A 15,010-nucleotide genomic window follows, 5' to 3' on the forward strand; every position below is an offset into this window, starting at 1 on the left:
GCGAACTCCCAACTCTTGAGCCACGATCGCCCAAATAGACATTATATTTATATTTTATTAGTAAATAAAAATGCAAAATAACGGGTTCTGTACAGGATATATCATCTTTACTGGTAGGTAGTATTTTAGAAAGGCTCAATGATGGGAAAAAAATCAATAATTCAAATTTGTGGATATGTTCTCGCATGCATTTTTTTAAAAATATCAAACTATTAATTCATGTTTAGTAAATGACAGCAAAGAAAAAAGATCAAACTAAGCACTCTTCAGTACAGCGTGTGCTCCAAAAGATCCCATCTACAGTGACTCAGCCTTCACCAAAGTGCTAATAATGAAAAGATCACCACTGCAGTTATTCTGCTGTCCATCAAAACTGATTCTGATTTAGTGCTTCAGGAATTTGCTCCATAAGCAAAACATCTTCATACAGCCCAGAAAAAAAGGAAAACAGCTCCCTGAATCTACAGGGATACTCTGATTAGATGCCCACTCATAAAATCTCTGCTGACTGCTGCATTTTTACCCCCACTTGAACCGAGTTCGTCTTAATCGAGTGGGCGATATTCATTAAAAGGTACTTTAAATTCAGATGAAGCGCTTTCGGGTCAGTCTGCGCTCAGATAAGCCAGGTCTCGGAAAGAGCACCATTAAAAAAATAGGGAAGATGCCAAATCGCTGAACCAGGGCAGTACTGGAAAAGACAGACGATTCAGAGAAAGGAAAGCGCCGATGGAGATATTGCAGGGCATAAACACGAGATAAATGACACCAACCCAAAACACCCTCTCTGGCCTCCTTCCCGAGTATCTCAACTGGTCCCAAAGTGGTTCGTTCACACAGGTAAATCTAACCTCATTGAAAAACTTCCCAGTGTTATGCTAAAGTACTCAGAAGGCAAATTGAATCTTAACAATGGCCACTACTGTGTTGAATAGAAAGGCTCCAGGCAAGTCAGGGGGAAAAACAGCGGTGACTTTTTATAGAAACACGAGCCAGCGTGTTGGAATTCAAAAATAGTTTTTACGGATACACTTCCACTGACACGCTTGCTGAATTTAGACATCACTGATTTGCTACTTGTCGAGAGATGGTGAGAATTTAGTTTAATTCGAAGAGTCTTAAAAACTCACTTGCTTTCCAGAAGGAAAAAGAACCACACACACAAATGCACTGAAAGAACCAGATTGAGAAAGTGCATAGCTCGATACTTGATGACATGCTCATTAAAGGTAAAGGGATATAGTTTATATCTCTATCTTAACTAAAGGCGCAGATTACTTCTTGCGTGTGAAAGGTTTGTGGTGATGAGCCCACAGTGAACTGGCAGCTAACTCAGAAACTGCAGTTTCCATCAGCCTTTACAGTAGTTTATATGAACTTTATAGACAACTTTACAATGACTGATCTGCAACAAAATCTCTTGTGAAATCCCAAGTCATGGGTTCTGGGTCTGTCGGAGCTTCTTTCAGCACTCAACACTCGCAAAACAGCGTTTTAATCATAAGATTTTGACTTCCTGTTTAAATACAAGCTTAGACGAATGTCTCTTGGCTAGTTTCACATGATCGATAGATCTCAATGGTACTGACTAATAAATTATGTGAAAATGCAAATAAAAAATACACTTATATCTTCATTCTTTCATTTCACTTTTCTAAGGAAAATGATGCACTGCACCCTAACCTTGCACATCGCAGATGAAATTATTTGAAAAACATATCAACAGTAGCCAAACCCCATCATCCATTATCGTCATATATAAATATCAAGAACTTCAAAACGAACAGAAAGAATTACAAAGCGTTGGATGGTTAATGTTGACAGATCTGAGTCCACCTTTCAACATAAAAAACAAAAAAGAGTTTTCAAATGTTCAGGAAGTTTATTCCATTCCCTCGCAGCTTTAAAAGAAAAGTCTCTGATTCTGTGTGCAGTGTAAAGGTATGACACCAAGTCTGGGCTGGTGAAACGTCTTTCCTATCTGTTGAGAAGCCGTCCAGCCCTCCTCAAACCTCTCTAGGTGACAACACATGGACCTTTGCCCTCGCCTGGACTAAAACAGGAGGTGGGGAGGGACAGCCTCGAGAAACAGGGGAAGTAAAAATCCAAGTGACCTGGAGGGGATGGCGACTATAAAGCCCCGTCAAGGAGATAGTTTTAAGGCAGCTTGGCTGACCAATTGTGTGATGAGAGAGCAAGTGTTTTGCGATCGTGGGCGAGGATCGATCGCGTCTTTATTTCTCACTCCAGACAGAAAGGTCAAACAGGGTTAAAGCTGATTGTCCTGAGGATGTGGCTTCATCCGCTTCCATTGTTCTTTAGTTTAATTGGGGGCGGCGCTAAAGCTTTTGGCTGGTAATGAAAAGGAATTTAGAAAAATGAGCTGGTTCCAAACAACAAAGACAAGCATCAAAGCTATAATGGTATGCGGGCACAACTCCATAATATTGAATCTCTGACAAGTGAAAGCTGCTGGTCGTATATCACACCAACGGCTTCTCACGAGCTGATTGATGTTGCCACTTACAACGTGCACGCTTTAAATCAGCCTCGTTGCATCATTTTGGTTCTGTCCCCCATTACTAGACTAGTTCACCGAGGAAACGAAGCTTCCTATTCAGTCATCCACCACTAAATGGACATCTTGGGCTTTTTTCACAGCTATGTCGCTGATCCCAAAGGTGGGGTGATGCCTTTTCATAAAGAAACTACAGGGAATGAAGACAAAGTGCCTGATACGGAGAACATCCATCACACCTGTCAGGTATAATTACCATCCAAAATAGAGTAAAGGCCTAACCTTCCCCTTGAAACACAGATATACTCTTTGTGTGAGCTATGATAGTAAATGTCAGTATTTTGCCAAGTAAAAAACAACTCTTTTCCCTCTTTCTCTGAAAAGTATTTCCGCGTTTCTTACATGGTCACCCACGCTGCACATGCACATAGTGTCTTGAGTGAAATTAGTCAATATTAATGGATTATTATTAAGAGACAATCAATCCAGATGAAGCCTAAGGCCCGTCAACTGTAGCTACAGGGAAACATCAATGCCAGATTAGCAGCAAAGCATCGGCAGCCATGAAAAGGCGAGAAAGAATACACATCCCTCCAGCCGATCAATCTTTATAAATAATCGCTTAACAGGGGGATCACTTAAAAGAAAAAAAAGAAGAGAATGTGTGCCATATGGATTAATTACACAAAAAGGCATTATGATGGCACCCCCACTGACAGCAAAGCAAAAGAAATTTAACTCATTAAAACTTTACACTCATTCAAACAAACTGCAAACAGGCTGCTCTGCTACAGTAAAGCAGCGGGCAATTACAGCTAACAACAGTGCAGCTTATGAAACAATCCATCAATCACGTCCAGGGGCGTAATTTCAGGGAATTATCATCTGAGGGGGGGACCTGCGGAGATGCGACGCCGTCCCTGATCCCTTGAAAGAAAAACTCATCAAGGAGACTGCGGTGGATGTGAGCTGCTGTGCTGCTTTTTTTTCTGTGCGTGTCTGCTTGGCTTCTCTGATGGTTTGCTCAACCCAAACACGAACGGACTAAGCGGATGTTTGGTTTCCATGGAGTTTCTTTTATAGATGAACGCTTCCTTTCATCCGGTACACGCTTCTGAAAACTGCTTCATGTCACATTGGTCCATTTTTTTATTTGCATCTTAACACACACAATTGTGTGAACATAAAGATATAGAAACATCTCACACTGATGACATGCATTGTTGTGCTGCCAGTTCAAATCTGAGAGAATAAAACGGTGCAACAGTAGAGCCAGTGTTGCCTACCTTTGCCTCAGATGTGGGCTCCAGGTAACACAGTCGATTGCCGAGCCCCTCGGCAGCCAAGCAGAACTTGCGATTCTCCTTCTGGATGCAAGCCACACACTGGAGCACCACTTCATCATCCTGTCAAAACAAAACAGACTTCAGTTTGTGTCTGCGCATGCAAGCTTAGACGCTGTCAGTGTGTGTGCATGTGTGTGTCATCCTGGGAGAAACCCAGTTCATCCACACACATGCCCATCCTTGTGCATTGATCGGAGGAAACTCTCAAACCACCATGGCCTGAGAAGTGCTCCTTCTTCTCCCCTGAACCTCGACACCAACCACAGTTTAGTTCATACAGCTGTTCATCAGAATAAGAGAAGCAAACTAGAAGTGCAAGCAAAAGCGAGCCTAACCTTAAACCTTTGAAGCTTTGCTTAAGTTACAGTGATGATCATCTTTTGACAATTAACCAATATTCAAAGGTCTATAATGACCTTTTCAGATTTGCAGCTGTAGTTCAGACAGTAGAGCAGGTTATTTACTAATCAGAAGGTTGGTGGTTCGATCCCTGGCTGCTTCAGTGTACGTGCCAAAGTATCCTTGGGTAAGATACTCAACCCCAGGTTGTGCTCAATGGAGTGTGAATGTTAGATGGAAAAAAGTGCTTGTATGGGTGAATGAGCCATTAATGAGCGCTTGAGTAGACAAACGTTATGTAAGGACCAGTCCATTTATCGTTGGTTTATTGTTGTTTGAATGGCCACACGGTGGTTACTGTCACAGAACTAATGCCGTGCTCTTTCTTTGCATAACTTGTGCACTGCCATAGCAATGATTGTTCTGTTATTATGGCGTCTGTAATTTTTAACATCACATTGGGTTCAAATCTGCCAGCTGCCTAACGCGGGGATTTACAAAAATGTTCATTATTTTTTGTTTTCCTCATATAAAAATGGATGGAATAAAATGTCCTTGCATCTAGAATGAATGTCAGGTGAATTATTAAAATTTCTGTTAAAAGATAAGTAAACTATGTTGCATTCAAAGATAAAATTGGACGTTCTTAGACCTTTTTTCCAAATTATCCATGGCTGATCCCTTCGAGTCAACCCAATCTTCTTTAGGCTATTTACGCTGTTTATATGGTGCAAATGAGGTTAAGGCTATTTGCTGGAGCATTTCACCCTATAAACAGAAATAATGGCTGAAACAAGTGAATGCATTTATAAAAGCGAGGTAGTGCACCGCTTTGATGTTGCATTAGTAAATATGTTTAAGACTGTGTGCAGATACTGTATATTTAAACAGTGTGTGTGTGTGTGTGTGTGTGTGTGTGTGTGTGTGCAAAATGAAAGTTTTGTGGATATAAATTAGATAAAATTAAAAGACTACAATGCTATTGTAAGGTGCTGCAGATACATAAAGGCCACAAATGGCTCATTTTAGATCGTCCGTAGGTGGTTGCTAGGCAACATATTGTAATCAATCGTCCATAATGAAAGTTTTATGGTTAAAAATTTGAATAAATTGCTGTAATTGTGAAAGGAAAATTATACAATGCTTTTATAAGGTGTCATTTAAGCCAATTGGTTGGTGGTTGCTAGGCATCATGATGACGTCATAATATCTGGCATAGATGAAAACCTTCAGGGAACTAAGATGTAGCTGCATGACTGTGCAGGAGAAATTCGCAGGAAAACAAGAGATTTTACATATTTATAGTAGGATGAAAATAAAGCCATAATAAATAAGACTCATTTCATGATTTAAATTAATCGCATAACACACAAAAGCTGGCTCATTGTTTTTGTGTGTTATGCGAGTAAAGGCAAATGCAGTTGATGACGACAGACGTCACCAAAAACATAAATTCTTTTGGGAGCACAAGAGCCGAAAAACAAACATCCAATGCCTCTGCTGTGTAAATGGGCTTATGGTGTTTATAGTGTTGGCCCTGTAAACGCTGAATTGGGCATAGTTACTCTTCACGACAGCAGAGCAAGCAGAAATTTGCTGATATTGGCTGCTATGGGATGGGGGGGGGTTGGAAGCTGCTGCACAATTGCCAGCTGCATTATTTAATGTGAGAGGGATTGTGCTGAGAGCAGAGTGCAGCAGTAGTAGTAGTAACAGTAAAGCACTCCATTACAGTGCAGCACAATGCACAGCAGCGAGAGATAAAGAGGACTAGCATCTGCACGTCACCGGGTGCAAGTCCGTGTTTGTGTGCGTAGAAAGCACTGCATGGAAATCAATATGACAAGCCTCGAGGCCCCTTTGCAACGCACGCGTTACACATTCATTTTCGAGTTGCTCGTGTGTGCTTCTGTCGGTGTAGATATTTTCCTTTTAGTGAAAAAAGAAAAAGCAATGTGTGCGTGCATTTGTGTTTGTGGGTGTCCTTAATGATATTACCACTATTATGTGTCATCTGATGGCTACCAACAGCAGCAAAGCTTATGTGGTTTGCGGATGTCTTCCTCCCCTTACAAACAGCCTTGTAGCTTCGCATTAAATTAGGTTAAGGTTAAATGTGGGTATGAAATTTAACAGTTGGGAATGACAATTAACATTATTAACAACATTATTAATGGCACTATCATTATCAATGGAAGCAGTATACTGGAATTTAACTGGAAGTGTGAAAACGTGCTTTAGCACTACTAGCACAATGCTAGCATGCAGCATTAATTACGATGCGATACCAGTAAAAATGAAACCTTCAATATTGACTTTTTATTTATTTGGACGAGCATCGTACGGAGCTACGAAGAGACAAGTTCGGACATTTCTGGCTTAATGAAATGGACTAAAACACCAATCAGGCATAACATTACATGTACTGACAGGCAAAGTGATTAGCTCTTCATCATGGCACCTGTTAGTGAGAGAGAGATATTAGGGAGCAAGTGAACCTTTTGTCCTTGAAGTTGATGTGTTAGAAGCAGGGAAAATGGGCAAGTGTATGGATTTGAGTGAGTTTGACTGGGACCAAATTGTGATGCCTTGACGACTGGGTCAGAGCACCTGCAAAACTGCAGCTCTGGTGGGGTGTCCCCGGTTTGCAGTGGTCAGTATCTATCATAAGTTGTTCAAGGAAGGAATAGTGATTAAGCATTGATAGGGTGGACTGGTCTGAAGAATCGCATGCCTGGCACCAGGATGCATTGTAGGAAGAAGGCAAGCCAGAAGAGGGAATGTGATGTTTTGGGCAAACCTTGGATCCTGTCATCTATGTGGATCTTACTCTGCAGGTGGCCATAATGTTATACCTGATTAGTTTATACATATGTATGACTTTTTTTAGTCTTGCTGACCACTCAGTGTGTAAGATACTAGAGGGGTGCAGCACAACAAATCTATTTAACCACCTTGAGCACAGAAATCCAGAAGTTTGTGCAACAGCTTATGTGATCTATAAAAAACCCCACAGCAAATAAACTAAGCGGTTGCACTTGAGCTTGACATCTGTGGAGAACTACTTTAGAAAGAGCTTCTGACACTTTTTTCCTCCTCACAAATTTTATAGAGCTTTCATCCGTGTGTCATACTCTAGCTTTTCAAAACAGATGGGACTTTCTCATTGAGTTCACAGGAAACTGATGAAGCTGCTGATGAAGGCCGGTAGTTCAAACCGCTTGAGTATAGTTATGTCACTGCATGCTGTCAGTACACAAACAGTGTACTGTTTGCACAGTGGGGAGATTATATATTTAAACTAACGCTGACTGTAGGAACTAATAAATCTTGGCGGGGAGAATTATAATCCAGGTTACGTTGGTCAATGATCAATGCCACGACGAACATGGGATTGTTATGGGAAACACTTTGCATAATGCTAACCATCTCAGATCGATATTAAAATGTATTCGACTCAGATACAGACTGAAATGAATAGCCCTTATGGCAAAGCGGCTCTGAGCTGGGTTAGAACATGCAATCAGTCTCCTTGTTAAGGGACCAAGAGCAGGGCTGATTTGAGCCACATAAGGATAGTATCGATCCAGGCATTTAATCAGAGAAGGCAACTCTCACGTCTCTGCTTCAGTCTAGCCCACAGCTGGCCCTTTTCCCTTGTCTCACCCCTGCACTGAAGTAATGTGGGGTATCTCCCCCCTTCTCTCTTTCTCTCTCTCACCCTGTGTCACAAACCCCTTGTTTTTTTATTCTTCTCCTCTTGCCCCTGACTTCTACACAGGATTCATAAAGAGAAGCACTAAGTGATGTCAGTCAGGTTGTAAGAATGGAAGGTACTCTTTTTACTCTTAAACTCTTAAAATATTTGAACCTGGTTGTCTATATGCAAAAGTCTCTCTATTACTACAGGAAAGGTTTAAAAGGATGACATGAGAGTTCATTTTACAGCTATATTGTTAGACATTCAACACTGGCACAATGAAACTGGTTTAAATATATAATAGATGATGTTGTACTTAAAGTTGAAGGATACTGGCATACAGCCCTCGAGACAAACACAAAGATATCTACGTATCTTTCTCAAAGCTTCCCAAACATTGTGATATAAATTTTCCTTTGAAGCAGACTACTAAAACCAAGAAAAGAATTAATTCCCCCCCCCCCCCAGCGAGCTAAGCAGTCATCATGGCATCATTTATCAGAAGAGGTAATGATTTAAGCAAAGTGACTTTGACACCAATGCACCCAGCAAGAAGGCAGGACTTCAGCTACTTATTGACTGTGTTAAAGAAAACATAAATTATTCAACTGTTTTAAAACAAATATGAGGAGAGCGAGCTGAGCCTTCAAGGGCACCTTGGGATTGAATTTGACTCAATCCTAATACTCCCTCGCTCACGCTGCCTCCTTCGTGTTCCTCCGTGCTGTGCAAACACATGCGTTTGTCATCTCCACTGTGTATATCTGTGCGTGCGCTACAACAATAGCACAAAGATCTACCTTGTTCCGGAGAAATCGTGTGAGTAATGCTATAGCATATCAATGAGCAGACTCTGACAGCGGCTTTTTTTCCCTCCCTCTTTTGAGCCAATCACACCCGTCTTATACTCAGGATAATCATAATATTGGTGTTTGCATGGAGACAGGCAGGCATAGTCATGTTACTGTGAGCCAATCACGGGTTTGAACACTATATGAAATCAGGCTCCAGTGTTAGTGACATGCACCACACTTATTCTCTAACAACAGGGCTCCTATGATGGCTAGGAGTGATTACTGAGCTCAAAAGGAAGGTAATGCATCCTTATGGCTTGTAGGGAAAAAATTAGTTCTGGCATCATAAATGTGCAGTTATGTGAAGAGCATCTCTTGTTCTCTCGTCCGGTTATCTGCCTTCAAACAACAAATCGGAGAAGTCCAGGGTTTATTCGGGGTGTAACTTTATGTTATTTGGAAGGCTCTCTCCTAGGTACTGGAATAAGTAGCAATCTGAATCTAAAGACTCTCAAGAGGAGCGTGTAAGCCTTTGGTTTGAAGAAATGCCTTAGGTACTTCAGCAGGTATTGCAGTACAGTGCATGCCTCAGCTCAACGAAAAGCCTCTCACTGCCTTATCATACACCACACGCGGCTGCAGTGCTTTGGCAATGCACTCACTCATACATCCTGAAGGTGCTACATGAGCAACTATAAAGCTCGAGTCGCAATAACAAACTGGAGCAAGCGAGCAAAAAGCTCCCGCTGCTGTTTAGCGGGCGGCACTGTGAGCCTGGGTGCAATGGCAACTGAATTGCTCCAGTATTTCATGCTTTGCTCCCATGAGCCTCGTATTACTACTGCTTGCATTATGCTTATGACATCATGATTCCTCCTCTTATTGAATGTGTACTGAATGCATTCTACCTCAATTCCAAAACCTACATGCTTCTGCGAAAGTAAGACGCACAGGTACAACACAAAACCTGCACGAAAAGCAGCGTCATCACTACTGTGTCTCCTGTTTAAAACCACAAGTTTTTATTTCTATGATTCCTATGATGCGAGACCAGGCTACATAGATTCTAATTAACTGCATTATTTTCAGAGTTATAAGCTAAATAAGCTAAAATGTGAAGCTAAATGCAAAAATTACCAACATAGTCAAAAAATGCACTAATGCAGGAGCGTGTCAATATTCATATGGCTTCACAAAAGCAAAATCAATTACACCTCCTATAAAGAAGAAATTGCCTTTGCTAAGTATATCCCATCAAAGTAAAGACTTGTGGTGATAAAAATAAATAAATAAATCCAGACTCCACTCCTGCAGCTGCAGCAGATCTTCACTTTCTATCTCATTCTTTGAGGTTAGATTTGTTCTGTCTTCTTCAGCTTGATGTGCCAAAAAATCTAGTGAATCAACAGCACATGGATCTGAGGGTGGCACCAAGTGGCCCCCTGGGAGGAAGCTTGAAGAGTGGAGCACTACAGGTGAGAGGAGAGAGGCGGATCCTGGCTCCTGGAGCATTCATCTCCAAACGCACCACCACACCGAACAGCAGTCTGCGCTTGCCTCCACTTAGCTTTTTGTCCCCATGTTATCATTCTATATTACACTGTGTAGTAATTCTCCATCATTACCAGAGGCCTGCTGCCAGTCAACACTGCACTGAAGCTGGCTCATACGCTGAGACTTTGTTCTGGACAGATTGATACAGCTGGTCAGGCAATGCAGAACTAAATGCAGCTGGGCAGCGGTTGTACCCCCTACAAGGACACTCTCCTGCCTTGGATTCTTGTATTACACCCAGAAACACACTGTGCAGGTAGAAAAAGTCCTGGTGTATCCCAGCCTATTTGTAGGCAGTAAAAAGAGAGGGAGTGACTGCAGTATATATGTGAGAGAGGCAATATATACCAGTGAATAATCAGAAAATAAAGCTTTGAAGCTGGTACTGATTGTACCAATAATCATATCTGAACTATCTACATGGGCAGCTGCATCCAATCAGAATCCAAACATGTAGTTCTTACACACATTATTATAAATTGGATATATATGCATCACAAAAAAAGAAAATAACTGTAGTTATGCTACAGCTTACAATAATACAATGCGAACGCACTGAGCGTATCTGCCTGACTATAACTGCAAGACTTGTAAAATCCTTTCCTGTAATGGACCCCCAGTATCAGAGGAAGCACTGTGGGCCAAAAATGTTTGTTCCAGAACAGTCTGGTGGAGATTAAAGCTCTCTGCTGTCGGGGTGATTCACAGACTTGCAGCTTAGTGCTCTCGCACTGTGGTGTGACACCAGTCGAAATGGAAAGCGAAAGAGAGAAACACTTTGGACAAGAGGAGTGAAGCTTTGTTCTCATGACTCAGTGTTACTCTGTAAATGGGAGTGTTAATGCTCATCTTGAAGCAAACTGCTGAACATGCTGCCCCGAGTGCACAGACCGAATGAGAGAGTGAGAGATAGACAGAAGGCAAACAGAGCTACAGAGAGTATCAAGTCCTCTCGTCCACACATCATTAAAATCCCAGAAATCAGGGTGACGCCATAAATTAATCTTGACATCCGTTAAAATTTTAGCCTCCTTTTAAGGCTGTGCTGAAGATAAAAGCCTTACAGCATGTTCTTGAACTGTGTCACTGACCAGATCCTGGAACAATCGGCGTGCAGCTGCATCCTGGACTCATTCTGCAACATGAGATCAGTTAAGCTCTCAGTGACACAGGCCTAGACACCAGTCAGCGACCCACTGGCACCCTTCAGTTACTAAGGAAAATGTATATTTTCACAACTGGCTGGTGAGTGGTTGCTAGCCTGAGTGAAATCAGTTGCAAAGAACCTCCTTGTGACTGCGTTGTTTAGTAGCAGATTGACGTGATTGCCCTTAATTTACATGAACTCAGACTTGTCTGAAGACAACTGCCATTAGCTTTCTGAGCTGCAGTTAACCCAGAAATCAATTCAGAAATAGAGAAAATTCACTCTCAATGTGAAACTTGTGCCTTACCACTGCAACCAGCATATTTGGGTGACCAGTTTCACATTAGTGACTGCCAGCAGCCTCCAGCAACAACTCGCCAACCAGATGCAAAAGAAATATTTTTCCCTACCAACTGTTGGATACCAGGTGGGCACCCGCCAGTCTCTAAGCCTCCATGAATGGGGCTTTGGCAATCGATTTCATATTGACTACCAACAACCTACAGCAACCCCTTGCAACCAGCCAAGGAGCGCACATTTTTCCAGTGAGACTGGTTGTTGCCAGATAGTCCCCAACAAGTCTCAGAGTCAAGCCATTTGTATACATAGCCTCTCATTAAGTGATAGAGCCTCACATCAGTGAATCCAACAAGTTCATCTGACATTCCAAGAGTAAAAAGTTGAGAAAATACCATCAAAGGGAAGATAATCTAATATCCGGTGGTTCAATGGGCCCATCGATTTTCATGTGTCATCTGCCACATATGGCAGTCTTGGACTCTCTAATTACCCAATCAACATACACTCGCACTATACAGCTGTGAACAGTAGCCACCATATGGACCAAGGCAATTCATCTTGAAGATTAGACAGGTATGGCTATCACTGTGAAGGAAACAGCACGAGGTAAAAAATGGCATCTCCTGCTTGTAGCACAGTGTTAGCTCTATGCAAGTGTGTATATCATGGTATAGGTACTGTGTAGAAAACTCAGTTGAAAATGCAGAACGCTACAGTTCACCTGAGGATAAAGTTTATATAAGAGATAAGCCCTGTAGGCAGAACCAACCTTACTCAGGTCTGGAGATATTAAGACTGTCTACATGCCTCTGTAGCAAAGGAGTGAAGCAGGGAGGCTATAAAATGTTTGACTGCACCTTGCAGCACTACTTTGCCTCTCTGGCGGTGGCTTAATCTGAAAAGCTAAGCAAGCACTTTCGCTCCTTCCTTTCTTGCCTTCCTTTAGGTCTATGCAGGCTATTTTATGAAAAAAATACCTTGCAATGTTTCTACATGCTTGGCATTGAAGCATTACAGTGACTACGGAAAAAGATTGGGGTGTTATTGCATTTTTCCCCTGGCTACATGATGACACTGGGGAGCCTCGGGGGCAAGATGTGACAGCACTGTAGCTCGGGCTTGCACCAGAAATCAAAAGGAACAAACTCTTTTCCACTCCTCTCTGCAAAGCAGCGTCACTTAACAAGGGGATTGAGACTCTTTGTGGCAGAGCACACGGTAAAATAGGCTGCTTCTACCTTTCCACAAGCAATGTGTTTTATTTTTAGGGTAAGAACCTTCTTGGAGGTCCGAAGGGAGAGCAGCACTAACAGGTGCATCCATAACCTTTCTATGTGCAGCAAGTCAAGCATGATTTTTGACTCACTTTTTCAACTTGTGACACTAAAGAAAGTCCCAAGTGGTGTGGGATGGATGGAAATTATGCTTTGCTTTCAGGTCAAGAACGGGAGGTGCTGGATATGTGACCTATAAAAGAGAGCAGTGATTGCAGTTAATTTTGCAATTTCATAACCTGGTTCAGCTCTACATAAACACAAATTATGTTTTAACATGTTTCAATTTATTTTAGTTTTTTAGTTATTTATTTTATCTTATCTCATTTTAATTTTCTTTACTTATGCTATTAGCATGTACAGCACTTTGTGAACTCTGGTTTTATGTTAAAGTGCTTTATAAATAAAGGTGGTATGGTATGGTATGGTATGGTATGGTATGGTAAATAATTCGACATTTGAGGACCTGCCAATATTCTGACAGCAGCAGACTAGCTCAGAGTTGTTGTGGACACAAATGGACAAAAACATAAAAAGCAAAGTTGAACTGTAAGTGCTAATCAAGAGACCTCTAAGAAAATTCAATTTAAATTTTTGCTCCAACAATCAAGTCCTGCTGAAAATCTGTGTTTGTGATTTGCTTTGATTTCATTTGTGTACTCTCAGAACAGTTGCTGAATGGTTGCTGGCTGTTGCCCCCTATGACTTGTCTCCAAACACTCACTCTCCAAGCTGTAGTGAAACTTGAAAAATGCAACACAAATGCAAAAGGACAACGTTGGCCTTCAAAGTCAAAGTTGTGTCTTACCGATGCAACCATTAAATTTTAAACCGCACACCTTTTCTCTGTGAATCTCTCCGTTTCAGGTTGTTGTACTTTTTAGGGTTTAACTACCACTTGGTGAGTGTTTGCAAGCACGTTGGTGTCCTTAATGACTCCTGACCTATTGAAGTCCACATTGGACTTACATTGGAAATTAGCGTTAGCAATATACACACACATGTTAGCCTGCATTAAACAATGCGTTTGTAACTCTCAGGATTTTGTCTGTATTTGCGCCTTAGAAATACAGTCACTTAGACATGACAATAAATACTGGTGACTGTAGCTCAGGAGGTAGAGCAGCTCATCTACTGATTGGAAGGTTGGTGGTTTGATCCTTGCCCCCCTCTAGTCTACATGCCAAATAACCTTGGGTAAGATATTAACCCATAAAGTTGCACACTTATGCATCCAATAGCGTGTGAATGTTAGTTAGAAAGCACTTAAAATCACAGAAGAAAGTGCTGGTGCTTTCAGTACTCTGGGAGAGTAGAAAAGCGTCATGTCTATGGTAAATATTATGCTACAACATCCGCTAGCTAGTTTAGCTAAGCATAAACTGGAAAAAGAGATTAGCCATAACTAGTCTAAAACCATATAATATTTACCGTACAATAGACAGTCAAAAACACTTCTGGTTATATAGAAGTCTAAGTGTCCCTCAGCTCTCTTGCTCTCTGACTTCAGTAAAGACTTTCCTGATGACTTTATCGGCCCAAATGAAAAGCACTGCTTGTAGCGTTCTAGCTTCAAACCACGTAATTAGTCAGAAAGGAGGATAAACAGGTGTATTCTCATATGCTAACACCTTTGTTGACAATCACAAACTGCCAATCAACTGAATGCCGCATCAAACTACTTCACAGTCTGATCCACCCCTTTACATTTTCAAAACAACAAGGTGGCAGTGAGAAAAATATACAACTTAAGGTTTCATGATGGGAATTTCCTAATCACTGATGTCATGGTGACTATGTCCAGCTTTATGTGCAAAGTAACCTCTACTTGTGTTGCTATTTCAAGGCCAGTAGCAGTTACTTCCAATGACTGGCTTCCTATGCAAGCCAACCATTGCCTCACAAATAGTTTGAGTTTTTCTATAATCAGACAAATAAGATATGACGTGTATATTTCTTTACTTCAGATGTGCAGGACAACTGTGTGCCTGACATTTAAACAGGGCAAATTTTCTATTTCTCATATTGTTAATGAATT

General features: G+C 41.4%; 1 protein-coding gene across 1 annotated transcript in view; it reads right to left on the reverse strand.

The window, feature by feature from the left end:
• Positions 1–15,010, reverse strand: part of LOC102202511 (ryanodine receptor 3) — a 107,461-nt gene that overhangs the window by 82,942 nt on the left and 9,509 nt on the right. Inside the window, 1 exon segment of the mRNA XM_013913275.1 lies at positions 3,805–3,924. Within this exon segment, the coding sequence (XP_013768729.1) occupies positions 3,805–3,924 (120 nt within the window).

Source organism: Pundamilia nyererei, unplaced genomic scaffold, assembly GCF_000239375.1.
Source record: "Pundamilia nyererei isolate P.nyererei 1_Seehausen unplaced genomic scaffold, PunNye1.0 scaffold00123, whole genome shotgun sequence".
Taxonomy (NCBI): Eukaryota; Metazoa; Chordata; class Actinopteri; order Cichliformes; family Cichlidae; genus Pundamilia; species Pundamilia nyererei.